The sequence below is a fragment of the Pistacia vera genome, unplaced genomic scaffold (assembly GCF_008641045.1).
Source record: "Pistacia vera cultivar Batoury unplaced genomic scaffold, PisVer_v2 Contig1028, whole genome shotgun sequence".
In the NCBI taxonomy this organism is placed as follows: domain Eukaryota; kingdom Viridiplantae; phylum Streptophyta; class Magnoliopsida; order Sapindales; family Anacardiaceae; genus Pistacia; species Pistacia vera.
Genome location: NW_022195059.1, coordinates 6,400 through 27,358, shown reverse-complemented (window position 1 = coordinate 27,358; position 20,959 = coordinate 6,400). Strand labels below are relative to the sequence as shown.

The following is a 20,959-nucleotide window of genomic DNA, read 5'->3' as shown; positions in this document are numbered from 1 at the left end:
ATAAAGAAATTTTGAGGTAACAAGTATTGTGACATACATGAAACTATTTATTAAATTGTTGGTTACAAAAGGTTTTGTTATGCCTTGTACACCTAAACATAATGGGATGGCTAAAAGTCATAGTTGCACTATTGTTGATTTGCATTCTATGAATTGTAATTGTTCGTGGTACCTTGTGTTTTCTCTTATTAAAGTTACACTCATTGGTTATAGATGAGTGTTTTAGCTAAAAGGGATTAAAAAGCATATTAAATTGTTTTATGGCTAAATTACTATCTATGAGCTTCACATAAGGAGTATATTTTTCAGAGAAATGTTTGTCCTCTCAATACTCTCTCATGTTTTTTAAGGTTAGTGGGAGGAATTTTTTTTTAATTTCTTTTGTGTGATTATATTGGATAGATTTGTTTTAAACTAGATATAGTTCATTGAGTGGTATTAAAGAAACTTATGAGTTTTATTATTAAAGACTATTTGTTTTATGCTCACATGCTATATTTCTAATCTCTTTAGAGGTAATTAGAAATTTTGAGTTGGCTAAATCAAATGTCCTAATGTTAATGAGTTTTAGTATATTTTTTAAATTACTTTTGGGGCTATTTAGGATAAATTCTTGAAGTGTTGTTTATATTTTATGTCCTAAAAGAAATATGGTCAAGAATTATGATTATGGTTGAATACATGCTACAGTGGTTTTATGGCTAATTCATTAATCAAAGGGTTAAACCTGTTAATTACTATATACATGTGATAACATGCGTTTTGAGTTTTGATGCACTTGGTTAGTGGGAGTTCTCTTCAGTCTAATACAAGATATCATTTTTATTCGTAATAAACTGGATTTCATATCTGTATTTGTATTGTTATTATATAATGTCACATACATGTGAAGTGTATTTTACATTGTGATAGGCTGAACTAAAGATTATTGACCTCATTGTTCACATGAATTGTTAGCTTGTTTTCTTGTATGGAAGTGTTTTGTTGTCACTTTGAATGCATATGGTTTTGTTTTCATGATAAGTGAATATGACAATTTAATATTAACATTTGAGGATTGTTGTAGAGTACACTAGTACTAGATTTATGTTAACTGACCCCTTAACTAGAGGACTAAAACCTGTTTTTCTTTTAAACATCATGTATTGAACATGATCGTTATAGGGTCTTTTGATGTGTCAGGTTAGTGGGAGTTTGTTGTAAAGTAGTTAACTTAATAACATTTATTGTCAATTAAGTTAACGTATTATGATCATGATCATTGTGTCAAGTATACTTGTTTGTATATATACATATGCGCATATGGTATGGTGGACAACATAATACAGCATTGTGTCTCAATAATAAGATTTCTCTTGAGAATGACAGTCGTATAAGTATGTTTCATATTTGTATCTCGAGATAATTGGTTGAAACATACTAGCTTCATTGGAAGTTGTGTAGCTTCATTGGGAGCTGTAGATTTCTCTAGCTTTTCTCATAAGCATAAAGATTGTATAGAGATCATAAAGAGGACTGACAAGGGAATAACTCATATTTCATTTTGATCACTTGTTGAGTGATATCCCTGCCACACTCCCAGATTACGAATCCATGAGATTTGGTTATTAGTAATTGTAATCATGGATTGATCTTATGTCGATGTAAGATGTATGTAACACCCAACATTGAGGTACATAATTTAAATTATGTTGTATAGCCCTTAGTTAAATTTTGTTAGAATTATTTTAAGAGAATATGAAGAAAATGCCTTAAATTTGCATTAAGGGTAAAATAGTCTTTTCACTCAAAACTAGTTGATTTTGTGGGGAGTGAAAAGAGATAGAAAATCATAGAGAATTCAATAAAAGTGAAGGCATTTTGGTAATTGACTAAGGGACAAAGATGGAATTGCTTTCTAAGGGACAAAGATGGAATTTCTAGGAAAGAGTAAGGGCAAAATGGGAAAGTGAGTTTATAAACTAAAATGTTAAGGGTTTGAAACCCTTATTTCGTTCATACCACCCCCACACTCCTCCTCCTTTTTCTCTCAAATTTTCATTCACTTTTCCAAGGAATTTGAGGGCTTTTGAGTAGATTTTCATAGGGTTTTGATTCAAGGCATCAAAAGGTAAGGATTCATACTCTTTATCTATGATTTATTTGTGTAAAGGTTGAGTTCTTATGAAGTTTATGCTTAGGGTTAAGAGAAGATTGGAATCCAACAAGAGTAGAGAGTTTAGGAGAGACTACTCAAGCACAAGGTAAGTAAATTCCACTCAAAATCCAACTCAAGCTAAAATTTAAGAATTCAAGTGAGTAGAGATTTATTTTAAATATGCATATGTTGTGATTATTGAGAAATTGAGATGAGATGTATGATGTATTATGCTTATTGTTGGATATATTTGAATATGAGAAGTATATGTGATGATTTGATGATGGGTTGAAATTGGAAGAATTGGAGAAATTTTTTTGGGAGTGTGTTTGCCATGTAGGTATGTGATGCTACAAGAGAGTTTTTCTCTCATTTTGGATGGTTTGAGAAATAAATAGAATGATAATTGAATTAGGGTTTGTTTGTGCACAACTAATGTTTGATGAAATGCCTAAGTGAAAACATGTTACCAAACTGTCCTGTCACAGCCGTGACTTTCTAAGTGATTTTTGGGCATCTTACGGATTGAACTGGGTTTAGACCAAAACATAAAAGTTGTAGCCCTGTCTCTAAGCTTTAAAACGAGACCAAAACCGTATCAATCCGATGTGTATAACTCAAGTTATGTCTTCTTGAGTGTGACCTGTGCAGAATGACTATCTTGATGCAATATTGCATTTGTGCATTTCATAAGTGCATTAAGTAAGAAACTTTAAGCATGAACCATCCTTATGCATTAATTGTGCATTGAGAAGTAGTTTGAGAAAGAGTAGAGAACTTTGTGAATGGGCTACTCTAAAAGTAAAGAGAATGAGAAAAAACGAAGAATGGGTTGGTGCTTTGTGAACTCCACCCGGAAGTCACGAAGAGTGGGTTGGTGCTTTGTGAACTCCACCCGGCCGTGCCTCCGGTAAGATGAGGCCGTGACATTCAAGTGAGAAAGAATGAGAAAATATGAGAAAGAAGAGAGGAACAGAATGAGTAGAAGTCACAAAGAGTGGGTGGGTGCTTTGTGATCTCCACTCAGCCGTGCCTCTGGTAAGATGAGGTTGTGACATACAACAGAAAGTTAATAGAAAAGAGAGCTATGTGAAAGAGAAACAGAAAAAGAAAATAAATGAGAGGAGAAGAGTGTAAGGAAAGAATTAAGAGAAAGAGTTACGGGGATAGACGAGTAGAGGATTTACTTACTGAGCATTATTTTGTGCTCACCCCGTTGTTTATCTTTGTGTTTGCAGGATCTAGGTGAGGACGCGGTCGGATGGGCGTTGGCAAGCGAGGAGCAATAGCTACACTGTCCACTGTTTTTGATAACTTTTACAAATGATACCTTACTTTGTATAAAGAATGATTATATGTATTAAAAGAAAATTTCGGGCCCATTTACTTTTGCTAATATAAATGCATTTTACTTTATATATTTCTATGAGTAACCTAGTATGAAGCAGTTATTACAATGTAAAGATTGCCTTAGTTCATTATCGATAATCATATTGACAGGACTGTTGATCGAAGTGTTATCTCTAGACTATTTGTTTTCTTAAAGTAATGACCACTTTAAAATTAAAATGTTTGTTTGCTCAGGAGTCAAAAATCATTTTTTTTTTATTAAAAACAAACTAAATTCATGTTGTCCAAGTGGGAGAATGTTAGAAAATTTCCTAATTATGGGCTAACATGAATTATATTTTGATTTTTTCAAAACTAGGCAAATATATAGTTCGATGAGATATCATAATGGGCTTAAGTGACCATTTCAGAATTTGCCCATAACACTTCCATTATCAATAATCTGGGCTTTATGACTAGTGTGGGCTTGGGGCTGTAATGAGCTTCAAGGTTTATTAAACCTTTAATGGGCGGCCCAATAAACTACTATAAATTGGCTAGGTCTCATTTTCAAACGTAATTAACACAACTTAACTCATTTGTTAGTCGTGATAAAGTGTACGTTATTGGGAAAGAAGATCTACGCTCTCTATAACTAGGAAAGGAAAAACCGCCGCTTCTCAAGATTCAAAAACAATAATCTAATCTGGTTTGTCTTAAATTCTTAATGGTTAATTCAATGTTCTATAATTTGTGTGTTAAGATTTTGGCATATCGATCATAAAGATTGATTTCAGTCATAAGGTTGATTTATTATTGATTGATTGGTTTTTCTAACAAAGAGTAGAAGATGAAGACATTGTTACTCATCCCTTTCAAAGTGGCTGCTATGTAGATTACGTTTAAGCCAACATTGGAGCACTCTATACTAACCATGGCTATGAAGATTAATATTTCCTTGAAAAGGTTTCTCCTATTCATCTTCCTTTTCTTCCTCTTCTTAATTCTCTGATCTATGCGAAAAGCTTAGCTTTCCATCCGCATCCATAGAAGTATAAAAGAAAAGTATCTCTCCCTTAATCACGGACGGACCTACATTGAGGCGAGTGGGGGCTGCTGACCCCACTCACCTCATGTAGTAGTGTGTTTATTTAAGTTTATTCTTATGCTTCTTTAGTCTAGTTTCTTCAAATTCTTTTTAATTTTAATGTTAATCAGCTTCTCATTACTAATTAGTTTCCCTCCTATTATGTCCATATTTAAATACGTTAAAATCAATTATAATTGTTAACTTTCATACATAATTAATATGTTTATATTACTATTGATTTATTATCAGTAAATACATTTATAAACATTTCAAATAGTCTATGAAATTAGAAAAAAGATTAATAGATAAATGATGTATAACTTCTTTTAATAAATAGATAAAGAAAACAATAACTAAGAATACTTATATTATATTCAATTCAATGTTGAAACCTAGCATTTTTTTAATTCATAAAATACCATGATTATATCTTTCAGTTTTGTACATATTATTTTTGTAGTTTAATAGGCCTCTCTTGTTTCTTCAGCTTTAATGCTCTGCAACAGAGGGGTCTTACTCTTACTATCAATTGCAACAATACTAGAGTCCTCCTCATTCTTCCCTTCACTGGCCTTTCCCCATAATACACCATAAAATCCTACACATATTATTACTCCTCCAACAACGCTGCAATTAAATATTATATACCACAGTTAAACACAAATTTACATGAATCCACATTAATTAAACTAAAGAATGATGTTTAATTAATCGTATTACCTGCCAAGATAGAGAGCATCACCGAGGAAAATGAAGCCCATAACAGCTACAATGGCGATTGACAATGGCTTGAAACTTGTAACGTATATTGGCCCCTTAATGCGCAAGCCCCATGTATGAACAACACTGCCCAGTGATGATCCCAATAATCCCTGCATCACATACACAAGATTTTCTAATTACAGGTTTAAATTACCGAGTCTGTCTGCAGTATTTGTGTAGACTGTAGTCTATTAGATACTTACCGAGTATATAATCGCAACTAGTGCTATATCATAACTTAGTCTCCAGGCAGTCAAATTTGTTTCTGCCATGAAACATATTATTGCAGATACGATGGTTGAGCTCAGGTTGCAGAGGAGCACTACTTCTAACTCCGATGGGTACATCTTAATCACTTCCGTCTGTTATGTTCATGAAATTTATACTGAATGATAATACTAAACGTACAATTTGTATATAAATCGATGTTACAATTGACACAAGCCATGGTCAATAAATACAAGTAGTAATCACTCTTATATATATAAAGCATGTACCGTGGACTAATGTACCAACGAGAAGGAAACAAGGAGTAGTACAACGCAAGCAAAAGGCCAGCCGATAACCCAGTTGATTGTGAGGAGGCGAGAGACCATTGAAGTGAAAATGGATGCGTCGAGATGAAGATAAAATCGTTGGGCCTTTACAAGAACCACCACAGTGCCCCTGATATTGATTACTATGGTGCCAATGATTTATGATTGAGTGTGATTTTCCTTAAATAGCTTTTTCCATCCTTTTTTGGTCATTTAAATAAGGAAAAAAGATTGATAGATGGCCACCAAGAAGAAAGGACTCGCCAGTAAAGTACTCGAAGTAGTACCCCTGGATCCACTTATGGGCAATCAAGATCAAAACTGTTTCGATCACCAGAACATGACACACTACTAGAAAAAAGATTTTTCTCAACTTGTTCAATTTAGCTTCGCATATTTACATTACGTTCGACTGTTTTGAGGGACAATGGAATCAATTGCAACAAGAAAGGACAAAGGAGGCGAGTGGCGACGTTAGGATTTTCATTTTTGAGGCTTACTCTGTCTTATTTTTAATTATAATATGTTTGTTAAAGTTGTTAATATTTAATTGAAATTAACATTTTGTATATTTAAAAGGGTCTATAATTTTATGTATTAATTTATCAAGAATTATGATAAATTTTGAATTGTCAAGAAAGAACATTTTTCTAGTAGTGTAACAAGTTTGTGATCTGGTTTTTCTTCTTTCAAATAAAATAAAAATGGCTCTTTGTTGCTCATTTTTACTTGAAAAGAAAAGAGAAATTGGTAAATGGGGCTAGCTGCAAAAGCATAACTATACGATGCAAAAAATTGCACCATATTTTCGTCTTTTTTTTTTAATTTTGTATTTAAAGCTTGATATATCGAGTTAATGATTTTAGGTCAATATTTATCACAAATCACGGCATTTTTGCTTTTAATAACCAAAATTTCAATCCAGAAAACTTATCAGTACCATTTATTTGTCCGCAATTCAACATTTTAACATGCAGGCTTAGCTTGACATGACTGATAATATATTGTTTGATCAACAATCAAGAGATTATATACCTTGTTACAATCGCTAAATAAATTAAGTACCACTTAATAGTCAAATTAAGATTAACCACTTTTGCTATTCAATAATATATTTTAGTCAGGGGTGGTAAGCAATTATAATCACACACTTGTCCACTTCGTCAACAGTAATTCTACACTACAAGAAAATTAATAAATAATTAAATTGAAGAGAGAAAAAAAAAACATGAAACCTGAAAATGACAGCAAGTGTGAAGGTGAAGCAGCAGTGAGGTTGCTCATGCTGAAGAAGAGTCGGAGAGCTATAAGCTATTCCCTTATAGCCAATTAGCTGAGCTGAAGACCTGCTTCCAAAACTAAACTCTTTCATTTTAACCTTACAAATTATAAAAAGATTAAGAAAATTTCTGTAGGAAAAATACCCGATAAGACCAGCAAGAATATTCTGGAGATGAGAGGGAATGACTGATGGAAGCACCGTTGAAGACTCCTGCAATAGGGGAGATTAAGAAGATGGTTATACATATAATATATATATATATATATAGAGAGAGAGAGAGAGAGAGAGAGAGAGAGAGAGAATTTGATTATTAGGGTTTTAGAATATTGATTGAGATTAACCTGCGAAAGAAAAAGGCAAAAGGGAGGAGAACGAGGGTGGCAATAGCAAAAGCATAGAAGATGAAGACATAGTTGCTCATCCCTTTCAAAGTAGCTTCTATGTAAACTACGTTTAAGCCAACATTGGAGCACTCTAAACTAACCATTGCTAGGAAGAGAATTATTTCCTTGCAAAAGTTTCTCCGAGCCATCTCCCTCTCTGATCTCTGAGAAATTTCCTAACTTTTTATCTGCGTCTTCTCCGTTATATAAAAAGGATCCCTCCCTTTGTATAAAATATTAAATAATCTAAGCAAAGAAAAATTTATATATTATACGGTAGAGAAAGGCCTGATAGCGACATGATTAACAATTTTATTGTTTTTTGAATAATATATTTTGTATTAATTCCTGATTCCATAAAATGTTGCTTCTCTCGATTACGAAATCATGAAATCAGAGCATAGAATTAATATTATTTTTAAACATCGGCTGAGATGTATAACATGACCTAACAACAGTAATATATATTTCTTGCAGACAAGATGATGACATTTATGTGGAAACCACCTAAGCGTTTGAGAAAGTTATTTTTATTTCAAGTGATATGCAGTAAGATAATTAAAAAATACTGCGGTGTGAAAAGGATCTCTCATCATGACACGTGATTTTTAGAATCTTTTTGCAATCGTTACAACGTATGAGTATCAATTTTGATGCAACCTTACAGAAGGATTCAATTTAATTTGTGTAGGATTCAGTAGAGCTCTGTGTATCTTCAACGTCTCTAAGGCTTTGCAACAAAGGGCTCTTACTCTTACTGTTAGTATCATCAAAGCTAGAGTCGTCTTCGTTTATCTCTTCATTGGCCTTTCCCCATATCACAGCATAAAATCCCATACTTATTATTACTGCTCCAATAACTCTGCAATTAATAATATTAGGAAAAGTCATTAAACACAAATATATTCGGCATTAAATTGAAGAATGAGAGGGATGTTAGATTATAGAAATAATCTTACTACCCTCCAGTGAATTTATACCACTTGGGTATTACCATCTTCCAATAAATTTATGTCACTTTGTGAATTTCTTTTCTCTCATGCATCTCTAAGTTAATTGTAATTGATAGTTATTAAATATAATTGGCATGCATACTACTACGTCAGTAATGCCACCATGACACCATAGACTACTTTATCTTGATTATATTACCTGCCAAGATAGAGAGCATCACCAAGGAAAATGAAGCACAGAACAGCTGCAATGGCAATTGACAATGGCTTGAAACATGTAACGTACACTGGCCCCTTAATGTGTAAGGCCCAAGTATGAACCACAGTGGTCAGTGATGTTCCAGTGAATCCCTGAAATACAAATCTCTCATTACTACAGGTTTTCTTTAAATTACCTAGACTGTCTGCAATATTTGAGGTAGTCCATTAGATATTTACCGAGTATATAATTGCAACTATTGCTATATCGGAACTCAGTCTCCAGGCACTCAAATTTGTTTCCGCCGTGAAACATATTACTGCACATATGATGGTTGAGATCAAGTTGTAGAGGAACACAACTTCGAACTCTGATGGGTACATCTTAATCACTTCAGTCTGTTTAATTGAGAGAACTCATGCTTTACTTACATCTCTTTAAATTAATTTTAAAATAATACTACACGTACGGACTTACGTATATAAATTAATGTGATACAAATTCAATAAAAATAAATACATTAAACAAATTAGGAATGATTGATATATAAGTAAAATACCTGGATAATATACCAGAATGAGAAAAGTAGATATTCAACAGAAAGCAAAAGGCCACCAATGACCCAGCTTGATAGCGAGGAGCCGAGAAGAAATTGAAGTGAAGTTGGATGTTTAGCAGATGAAGATAAGATTGTTGGGCCTTCATAAAGAACCACCACCAGTGCCCCCGATATTGATGCTATTGTGCCAATGATTTTTGCTTGAGTTTTTGCACTCCTTAAAATTAGCTTTTCCATCCTTTTTTAGGCATGTAATTAGGAAAATGAAATCCAAAAAAAAAAAAGAAACAGAGATTGAAGATGACCACCAAGAAGAAATTAAGGAACTGACAAGAGTAAGAAATCTAATAATCACCCTTGGATCCACTTCATGGACAACCATATATGACATCATGCATGTTTTCTTTTTGAGATTGATGGATGTTCTCAAAACTTTGACTAATTGTTTGTTTTATTTGTTTAATAAAGTTTATTTATTGAAATTTAAATGTACATTTTATGTAATAATATAATTTATTTATTGAAATGACTAATGATGAAACAAATTTTTGTTTTGCTAAGTCGTGATTTTTTTTTTTTTTTTTCTAGTATGGCAATGGTGGCGGTTGTGGCTGCTTGAGTTTGGCTTTTGGATGGTTTTATTTTCTTGGTTTATGAAGTGGTGGAAGAAGATTGATTTTTGTTAAGCTGCGGAGGTGATTTGGGTGGATTTGTGTTGCTAAGTTTTATAAATAAACGCTGTTAAAAAATTGTTGGGAGATGGTTGTTCAACTACGGAGTTGTGGTCTGAGAAATCTTGCTTTTATTTTCTGTAGCAATTTTGTAAAATGTTTTTATTGTTTTCTCACTCCATCATTATTTTATTTCATCTTTTGTTTTTTATTTGAAAATAAGGGGTATTATTGACGAAAACTTTAGCGTGGATTCTCTCTATGATCACGACATGACTTTTAGAAATTAATTTACTGTTTGATCACCAATCATAGAGATATTAAACTCCCTCAATAGGAGTATCCAAGTACCACATCCACATATATATAATAATAATAATGCATATTGAAAACTCTATTTCAGTGGGTGGTTGTAAGTAATTACAATCACGGGAGAACGACTTATACATACCCAATATTTGTCGAAACGATAAGTTGATACCCAAAAGGTTTTGAAATGACAAATGGATACCTTCCGTCATGTTCTGTTAGTGATTTTGGTTAGATAATAGTGAAAAGACTAAAATACCCTTGAAAGTTTAATTTTTAGTTTTTTATAAATTTAAAAATTTCTAAAAAACCCCCTAGGTTTGCTAATTTGACTAAACACCTCAATATATAAAAATTTTATAAAATAACAAAAACACCCCCGCCACCCCCGCAGTGCCAGATTCTGGCCACCACCGCCGGAATCTGGCCGGAAAATTGTGTTACGACACAGACCCGTCGGATCTGTGTCGTAACACACCGATCTGGCCTTTTCCGGCCAGATCCGAGGCGGATCTGGCCGGAAAAGGCCAGATCTATGTTTGGCCTTTTTCGGCCTTTTCCGGCCAGATCTGGCCTTTTCCGGCCAGATCATCCACCGATCTGGCGGGAAAACGCCAAAGCGACGTGTTACGACACAGATCCGATGGGTCTGTGTCGTAACATAATTTTCCGACAAGTTTCCGGTCACGACGGCCAGATCTGGCCGTAGATCTGGTCTTTTCCGGCCAGATCAGCCACGGATCTTGCCGGAAAATGAAAGATCTATGCGTTACGACACAGATCCGATGGGTCTGTGTCGTAACGCAATTTTTCGGCCAGATTCCGGCGTGGTGGCCGGAATCTGGCACTGCGGGGGTGGCGGGGGTGTTTTTGTTATTTTATAAATTTTTTATATATTGGGGTGTTTAGTCAAATTAGCAAACCTAGGGGGTTTTTTAGAAATTTTTAAATTTATAGAAAACTAAAAATTAAACTTTCAAGGGCATTTTAATCTTTTCACTATTATCTAACCAAAATCACTAACAGAACATGATGGAAGGTACCTATTTGTCGTTTCAAAACCTTTTAGGTACCAACTTACCATTTCAATAAACCTTAGGTATGCATAAGTCGTTCGGCCTTACAATCACAGACTTGACCACTTTTATAAATATTATATACTATTATACTACTGGAATTTCCAATAACTTAAATGTTAAGGATGAATTAATTAAAATTAATGAGGAAGAAGAAACAACGAAAACCTGAAAATGACTGCAAGTGTGAAGGTAAAAGCAGGAGTGAGGGTGCTCATGGCTGAAGCAAGCGTAGGAGAGCTGTAAGCTATTCCCTTATAGCCAAGTATCATAGCCAAAGACCTGCCTTCCAAAGCATTAATTAAAACTCTTTGATTTCAAGCAATTCCAAACTATAAAAGATTAAAGAAAAGTACCCAGTAAGACCAAGCAAGCAGATTCTAAAGATGAACGGGAACCTGACTGATGGAAGCACCGTTGAAGTACTCCTGCAATAGAGAGATTGAAATTGAGAAGATCTCAGTGAACACACACACGCACACACACACACACATATATATATATATAAAGGATTGGATGATTGGAAGATTGAGAGAAAATAACATGCGAAAGTAGAAGGCAAAAGGGAGGAGGACAAGTGTGGCAATAGCGAAAGAGTAGGTGACGAAGACATAGTTGCTCATTCCTTTCAAAGTAGCTTCTTTGTAGATTACAGTTAAGCCCACGCCGGAGCACTCTAAACTAACCATGGCTGCGAAGAGTAATATCTCCTTCCATAGATTTCTCCTGTCCATCTTCCTCTCCTCAAAGTAGCTAATAATTTATTTTGAGTCAAAATGTGATATTTATTTTATTTTTATATTTAGAGGAAGAATTAGATTTCACTGTTTAAAATATTATATGTGCATGTGCTAATATTTATTAAGCTTTCAAACCCTGCATTTTGGATTTGAATGAGAGGTGACATCTGAAAGACATTTGGAAAATATAGCACCCCTATTTTCAGTTCCCATATAAGAAGTTTTGTGGATATGTTCAACCTTTGGTTTGATGAAAGTCACAATTTGGTTCTGTGATATTGAAAAGTCGGTATTTAGTCTTTGTCAATCCACTTCCTTAATTATAAAAGATAAAAGAAAATTACCCCCTAATAAATGGTGTAATTTTTTGCCTTTAATTAGACAGAAAGTCCAAACGAAAATGATTCACTGGCCATGGCCAATATTATAAGCTCCAAAACACTTAAGTTGATTGCTTAATTACATATATGGCATCCAAAATTGTGCTCTTTATTGTCTTCCCGTTTCAGCTTCTTCATTAGCTCTCAACTTAGCAAGCTTACATACATCCATATCCATTTTTATTGCACCTTGAAGAAGGATTCAATTTAATTTGTGTTTGTGCTAGATTCAATAGGCCTCATATGTATCTTTAACTTTTTTTAGACAAAACATAAAATTTACTACTCTCACGACTCAAACACAAGACCAGTAAGTATAACTAACCTTAATAGTTGAAAAACTTGCCATCGGGAAAAGGTATATCTTCAACTTTAAGGCTCTGCAACAAAGGGCTCTTACTCTCACTATTAATTGCAGCAAAGCTAGAGTCCTCCTCATTGGCCTTTTCCCATAAAACACTATAAAATCATATACATATTATTACTGCTCCAACTAGACATAATATATAATAGGACATATCCTAGCCTTCTCTATCTCATGGGATCCTATCATTCTTATAAGACTCAAGAGATCAAGACGAGCCATGTATGAGTATCGAAAAATAGTGCGTATCATAAATTCTGAAAACAAATCCTTTTTTTTTAAACAAAATGGTGCATATCATAAATTTTAAATCTTAAAATCACAAATATTGGGTTTAGGCCCTACAAACAAAACATATGTAAATATGTATATAATAAGTCTATGGATGATAACCCCAATGCAATTTACATTATAAGCACATGACATGCAAAATGAACTATATCGTGTGGGCATTATAACCTCGAGTGCAAATCACTGCTAGATCCTTGCATATGATGATCTGGAGGGGGAAATTTTTTATAAAAGGATTAGTTGAAAGACTCAGCGAGTGAATAAGATTATAAAACAATTTTTCCTTTTAATATCATTTCAGTTAATATGATACGGATAAAACCATTCAATATCACCACTAAATTATCTTCATGGCATAACTTTAGAAATTAATAAATTTTAAATACACTATCTATCAAGGTATTTTTTTTATTATTATTATTATTATCACGATTTCTTAATTCTAAATATTTGTTATGTAATATAGAAGGAATATCTATCATACTTGGTGGGCATTCCACACACAGGCAGAGCGGGGAAAAACTATCATTCCCAACAAGCTCTAACATCACTCAGTAGAACAACTAACATGTCATACTTGGCGGGAAGTCATCGCTAGGCAGAGCAATTGAATCTGTCATATGCATGTGTAGAGCCATAACTGAAATCTAAAATCGGGGTTTGTAATATGATCTTTGGGGGATGGGTACTTTGTAAGGTGTTTTAAAATTCACTTACTAAATTATGCTTTTATTTCTCAATGTATACTTTTCTCGTTGTTCTAATAACTTTCCCTAACAGTATTTATCCTCATGGTTATGTATAAATGAAGCATGAAATAAAAGACAAATTGACTTTTCTAGAGTTTCTTTAACTTGCACCCTTTCTTAACTCAACACTTTATTTTCAATAATTAATCCCACTATAATATAAAATATTATTAGAATAAAGTTTTTGTAAAGCTTTAACATTTGACTGTTTTGCAACTTGCATAAAATTTCTAGAAATCCATTTAATTTCCTTAATAAAAAAAAATATTTTTACCGACACGTAACCCAAGTCAAGACATGCACGTGACTTACAAATTGATAGATTTTCAAAACCATCCTACAATTTCCACTGAAACATCACATCGCAAGTTTATAAGATTTTTCCAATTATGAAATTATCAACTCATTCTTTGAAAACTCAAAACCTAACCATTCATGAGTCTAGGTGAAAAGGCCATCATTAAATTAACAATAATGCTACAAACACCGAAAAAACTACATCAAAATTATGTATCGATTTGCGTGTAATACGTTTCTCATTTTTTTATAATTTTTTTCTAGTGAACGGTCGTCCATCAAATTTGGACGGCCATTCAGTCCATGAAATTTGGACGGCCATTCAGTCACATGGACGCTCGTCTATATTATATGGACAGGTGTCCATATACAAGGGACGGACATCCCCATTTAAAGGACACCCGTTCATAAATAAATTATGAAAATAATAAAAAAAAAAAAAACTTTGGTGAGCCGTCCATACTTAAAAAAAAAAAAAAAAAATGTTTGGACGGGACGCCCGTCCATTATTTTAGTCTTCCATGAAAGTAGTCTTTCACTTTTTTTTCCATGAATATTTGTTAAACCGTATTCATGGAAAAAGAAGAAAACGACGTACCTTTGCAGCGAATGACCTGACCAGCAGTGCATGCCATCTCCTTGCCACAGAAGTCCCTTATGAAAGTAAATTGTTTTGATAGTAAGTTTTTGTTTTGAAATCCATGTTTATCTGGATATTCTTTTTAATTGTTTTTTTGTGATGTGTAGACTTCTCAGTGTGATGTTTGCTTTAGTTGAGTTATTGGCATTGGTTTTATGGCTAGTTTGTAGCGTGTAAAGAGGGATCATGGTTATCTGGAAAAGTAAATTAATAGTGGGTGGAGAGGCGATCAGTTTTGGCTTGGCTTGAAGAAGAAGAAGAGCAAAGAAGGTAAACATTTCCGAAGGAAGAAGAAGATGCAGGATCACTGTTTAGAATTTTTTTTTTTTTTTTTTTTTTTTTTTTGTTAAAGTATGGATGTAATGGACGCCCATCCATACTTAAAAAAAAAAAATTATAAAAACTTTTATTGTATTTTATTTAGGGGGGACGCCGTCCCTTGTATATGGACGTCCTCATATAATATGGACGTCTGTCCATGTGAGTGAACTGCCGTCCAAATTTGATGGACGCTGTTCACTAGAAAAAAATTGTTAAAAAATTTAGAAATGTCTTACACGTAGGCCGGTACAAATATTCGGTGCAAAATGCCGGTGTCCGTAGCATTATTGTTAAATTAAAATATTTTAACTGACTTTAACCTCGGGAAACAACATGCATGTTTATCAAACAATAAATTTTGATAACATTTTAAAATAAAATTTAATAATATATTGGTTTGATTATAAATGTTTTAATTTACATGTAATAAGAAAGAGGTCAAAATCACATTCGTAATTAAATGTATCTAAAATAAACATGAATTATATGTAATTTAAGATTTTTTTTTCAAATATAATTTAATTAACATAATTAATGCAAAATATTTATCATAAAAACATTTTAAGAAAAGTTCCGCTCACTATTCTAACATTGTAACCGCTTATTCTCCTAATATGTTGAAATAATAGAAAAGAGCCTATATATATAACTAAATAAAACCTCAAATTCTTGATATCACACACAGAGCAAATCCTTAATATTTTTAACATGATGGCCCATTATATCTGGAATTTTAAAATAAACTAATATAAGAAAAAGACTACAATATGAAAAGATCTTTCATGACAAGTGATATTTTAGCAAATTCAAGCTTTTGCTTCATATTATGGATCAAGCCTGCTTGAAAGTATGGAATACTTCACATTGCAAGTTACAACCAGACAAAAGGTGAAGAGATAAATGCTCTTGAATTCAAAAATAATAATAAAAGACATTCAGTTATTTTCCTCCAATTTAGCTTCCTGAAATGGAATTTCTATGTCCACCAACAATTCTTCTTCTTTTATCACATAGGGTCCGATCAAAAGTGTAAGACAGTTGAGGCTGTTAGATATCTTCCCAAGTATTTTGTTTCATCAGGTTCAGAATGACCGTAGCTAAAATCAGTGAATTTGCTTGTATATCTCTAATTTTTTGTGGGCAGGCAGACAAAACGTGAAGTGTTATTTCTCTTCTCTTCCATCATGTATTTTTCAATAATGGAAACTTCTGGTTTGCTTCCAAGCTAGTGACATTGCCAGCAGTCGTGTTGGTTTCATTGGCCTGTCCCCATATAACCGCATAAAATCCGAAAGCAATTACAATAGCTCCAATCAAACTGCAAAAACATTGTATATGATTACGGTTTCTCTTCACATGCTCTAAGAACAACAATGACCAAAGTAAAAGCAAAACCATCATTCAGTAGCTAATATCAATGACTCAGCTTTCATGTGTATGTCTATGTGTACATATGTGAAATGCAGGTGCATGTGTGAAAATGATATAGTTGTTCCAATCTTGTTTGAGTTTCAACTCAACACAATATTTATTCAAGATTGATGTAAAATGACATTTACCTGCCAAGATGAGGGGTTTCACCAAGGAACACAACTGCCGTGAACACCGCAATAACAGTTGCAACAGGCTTAAACAGGGCAACAAAGACAGGCCCCTTCTTGTACAGGCACCAAGCAATAACACTGGAACGAAAAACAGTTCCCACTATTGCCTGAATTGAATCACAAAGAAAGTGTATGAAGATATTTAAAATATAAAAGATGCCATCATAACCTTGTTATAAACATCTGTGGAGAAAAACTAAAAGTTTTGAACTTGGAATGACTGACTGAAACAAAAACAGAGACGAAGTTATTTATACCGCATAAACAACAGCAGCCATTTGAATGCCAGGTTGCAGTTTCCAAGCCATTGAATCTCTTTCTACTATTAGGGAGACAACAGCACATTGCAAGGTCCCAAAAAAACAGGATAAAAAGACTAGGGTCACTTTGTCAGGATACTCCTTCAAAGTTGCTGCCTGGAAATGGAATCAGGTTATTTCCAACGATATTAAGCATTTTATATCATTTAGTGACCTAAATGATACATTCTATAAGCAACTCAGGAAGATCTTTTCTGGGGAAAGTATTGTATGCTAATTTTAGTTTCTTCTGGTATACATATACATGTATTTTTTTTTTTTTTTTTTTTTTTAAATTCAAGTATCAAGTCCAAACCATCCACCTTCGGCTCATATCTAATGACATATGCCACAACCCTACAACGGTTCGGTATTTATAGTTGCAGTCTGTACCTGAAAAATTTTCCATGTTGCAGATGACACACAAGTGACTGTAAGGAGAAGGCCTCCAAGAGCCCAATTCGAGTATTGTGAGACAGGGAGATGAAAATATGAGTTAGAAGTTGATGAGAGCCTCATGAGTGCAGGGCCCTTGTAGAGAGTCACTATAAATGCGCCAAATATTGATACAATGGTACCAAGGATTTTAGCCTGGCTACTTCTGCTTCTAAGAGCTACCTTTTCCATCCTTGAAATTCAACAGTCAAAGATGCATATCAATAGAAAGAAAAAGAATGGTAATCTTCGACATACTACAATAGAATAAAATTCTAATCAAATAAATATTTGACAGGAAGTAAAATTAGCACCAATAATTTAACCGTCATAAGATCAAATACGAGTTAATGAAGAAATAGAAGAAAAAATAAGATAATCCTCAAAGAGTATCATTCAAGATCTGTCTGTTATAAATTCCATTACCTTAGGAATCACTATTAGGGCTTCCCAATAACAATTATATATCCCTTCCAAATGGAAGGAGAAAAATATTTTACTAACAGATTACCCCTTCATTGTTCTTCTAGCATTCCTTCAGGACAGAAGAAAAAGATTTTCTTTGTTTTGTGTTTTTAGCAGATTAATCCGTCATAGTTTTTCTGGTGTAGGTCGTCAGCCCATTTTGTTCTGATAGTTTCCTTGTCTGGTTTTAACTATAATTATGAATACTTTATAACTTCTTCTAGCTAGAAAGAACAAAACTTCTACAAGATACAAGAAACATGAATATGACAAGAGTACAAAGTAAGAATCTGACACTATATATGGGTTGAGAATCAAAACTAGAGTATAACAGATAAGAAAAAAGTATGAGAGTGTTTCACAAGATATTTTTACCATAAAGATGTAAGAGCAGTGCCTCAAACACCAGGTTAACATTTATGATATCATTAGGCAGTGAAACAGCGAATAGTTTCTAGTTCTGATAGGTATCAGATGACTTCGTGCTTGTACTCTTCTATATTTATACCAACGTTACTAATGCATTTCTTCTGCGCATAGGCAAAATATATTGAGCTACATTAAATGATGTCTTTCTTTTTTTTTTTTTTTTTTTAGTCTGATTATTTTAATTATTTCATACATTTCAATCTCGAAATTTATACCTGATTCAACACCAAAACCATTGAAATCAGTTTACAGATATTGATCATGGAGCCCAAGAATCCAAGTTACAGGGTAAGATTAATTTCTTTTACATAAGAGTCCACAATGAAAATGGTGTAATGCATTAAATTCAAATCAACCAACGAAGCCAATACCTGAAAGCAATGGCAAGAAGAAATGTAATTCCTGGAATGAGATTACCCATAGCTGAAGCAAGAGTTGGAGAGCTGTATTTGATCCCTGTAATTGCAAAAGTCTGCACAAAACAAATCCTGCCACAGAAATTTTCCCAGGTCTGATTATCTGTTTCCCAAAATAATTAATTAGTCTAACATAAACTAATAACAAAATTAAAAACAAAACAATACCCATTTGAGTAATTCACTACAATGCATTACCCAAGTAAGCCCAGAAGAAAGAATTTACAAAGGAGCGGGAAAGTGAGAGAAAGGCTCTTGCTTCTGCACAAAACAAACAACAGAAGAAACTAATATAACCATAAGGAGAATTTGGAAATTAAAATTAAAATTAAAAAAGAAAAGAAAAGAAAAGAAGAGACCTGTAGGTGTGATAGAGGAAGTAATGTAATAGAATGAAGGTGCCAAGGGCATTATAGTAAACAACATAAACAAAGTTGCTCATGCCACTACTCATGGCGGCTTTGCCCAGAGTTATCATGCCCACCTCACCGAACTCAACCAGTACCATTGCCGTGAAGGGCGCTGCATCTGGTCCACTGGGTAACGAAGGCATTGAATTAAAAGAGGAAAAGGCAGGGGTTGGAGATCGGCGGAGTCCGGAGAAGACTCCGTTCACCGGAATGTGGTCGCTTAGCGTCAATGAGAACGAATTGAAAATGAATTTTGGGTGGAGGAATCAAAGTGTTGTGTGTAAAATACGCGTGATCACGAAACGTGTTTAAGGGAGGATGGAAAATGATTAAATTGGCCTATGTAAATTATTTAATTGATAATTATTTTTGGAAACAATATACAGTAATATTTCCATGTAATCATGGTGGTGGAACTAACTAATTTTATTATTATAAAAAAGTTATTACTTAATAGAAGTGTAGTTAAAAAAATTTATTATTTCAAAATTCATATTTTAGTAGTACAATATTAGGATTTCAATTCATGTTTTAATAATATTAGGGTTTCAATTCAGCGCTTCAATTGTCTACTTTTGAAACATATAGAAGATCGTGTTTTAAAACCAACAAAGATAATTGTCCTTGATAGAATTGTAAATACAGTTGCTACATGACAACTGATGTGAAGTCATAGACAATTGTCAATTGTTTTAAGCATTACAAAATTAGGACCCCCAATGTCGATGAATTGCAAGTTACAAATAAAGTAAATAACGAGAATCAAAAAGTCATTGTAAAATTGAGTGATCAGATTCGATAACTTCACTACACTAATCGAACGAATATTAATGTCTTCTTTAATCATCCAAATGAGTAACAAGTCATGTATGTTTTAACAAAAGAAGAAATCATTTCTATAATTAAACAAGAAGAGAAATGAAATAATTATGAAAATAATAATACAGAAATACAAAAAATTTCATGTTAAGAAGCTCTAAACATGCTTGAAAAGCTAGCCATATTTTAGCTTTAACAAGAAAATGTTCATGCTAGGTAATTTACCCGTAAGTTAAAAGATGTAATAACAACTCTAAAACATAAATTATTGTCTCAAACAACTTTAGATAAATATTTTATTTCATCTTAAACCTTTAATGTAACATACCATATATTTTTTTACAATATACAGATAATTATTACTATATAGAGGCAATTTTCCTTAAGACGGGAATTAGAAAAATTATAACTTATTATAATGTAGAGTTTATTCTTATTTATAACTATCCTAAATTGGGAATATAACTTTTTATGACTATATAGAGTTTATTCATATATATATAGTATCACTATAAAGAGGTTTTACTGTATGTTTTTAATTTATAATTAAATTAAATTATTTGGTATTTTCTTAATCTACTAAGTTTATGGGTTTATTTTTTTTCTTACGCATTGAAAGAGCATTTATGACATTTCCTTTCTTGGTATTGAGAGACAATAAACATTAGTTAGGAGCCTAGTTAGTAAATTCGCGTTTTATACGCGAATTATACGGCTAGCCGTATAATTCCCGTATAAAATGTGAATTCACGTATTTTATTAGGGCTTTCGTATAATTCGCGAATTATATACCCTATCCGTATAATTCGCGAATTATACCCGAATTATTGCCGAATTTTTGCTGACAAAAAAATAATTACATGATAAGGCAAAACGACGTCGTTTTGGTGGGGTTTGACTAAAATTAAAGAAAATCTCCTTCTCCTCTTTCTCGGTTCTCTCTTCCACAGTCTTCATCTCTTCTGCAAATCTTCAACAATTCAACTCTTTTTTCTTCATCTCTTGACTCTGAGT

The 20,959-nt window shown here is 33.1% G+C and overlaps 2 protein-coding genes across 5 annotated transcripts; both read right to left on the bottom strand.

Moving 5' to 3' along the window:
- Positions 1 to 4,952: 4,952 nt before the first annotated feature.
- On the bottom strand, positions 4,953 to 12,030 carry LOC116123382 (WAT1-related protein At5g40230-like). 3 transcript variants are annotated; one of them, XM_031409170.1, is made up of 7 exons: positions 11,830 to 12,030; positions 11,643 to 11,714; positions 11,455 to 11,568; positions 9,231 to 9,468; positions 8,911 to 9,069; positions 8,672 to 8,823; positions 4,953 to 5,183 (listed from the first exon to the last, which is right to left on the bottom strand). In XM_031409170.1, the coding sequence occupies exons 1-7, from the start codon at positions 12,018 to 12,020 to the stop codon at positions 5,018 to 5,020; spliced, it is 1,092 nt and encodes a 363-aa protein (XP_031265030.1). In that variant the 5' UTR covers positions 12,021 to 12,030; the 3' UTR covers positions 4,953 to 5,017. The 3 variants fall into 3 exon arrangements, with proteins under 3 accessions (XP_031265030.1, XP_031265025.1, XP_031265019.1); XM_031409165.1 differs by lacking the exon at positions 8,672 to 8,823 and adding an exon at positions 5,277 to 5,428; XM_031409159.1 differs by lacking the exon at positions 4,953 to 5,183 and adding an exon at positions 8,153 to 8,381.
- A 3,821-nt stretch (positions 12,031 to 15,851) lies between these two features.
- Positions 15,852 to 19,450, bottom strand: LOC116123406 (WAT1-related protein At4g15540-like). 2 transcript variants are annotated; one of them, XM_031409177.1, is made up of 7 exons: positions 19,076 to 19,450; positions 18,915 to 18,977; positions 18,672 to 18,788; positions 17,365 to 17,599; positions 16,930 to 17,088; positions 16,628 to 16,779; positions 15,852 to 16,386 (listed from the first exon to the last, which is right to left on the bottom strand). In XM_031409177.1, the coding sequence occupies exons 1-7, from the start codon at positions 19,267 to 19,269 to the stop codon at positions 16,251 to 16,253; spliced, it is 1,056 nt and encodes a 351-aa protein (XP_031265037.1). In that variant the 5' UTR covers positions 19,270 to 19,450; the 3' UTR covers positions 15,852 to 16,250. The 2 variants fall into 2 exon arrangements, with proteins under 2 accessions (XP_031265037.1, XP_031265043.1); XM_031409183.1 differs by having other exon boundaries at positions 19,201 to 19,450.
- Between the last annotated feature and the right edge of the window lie 1,509 nt (positions 19,451 to 20,959).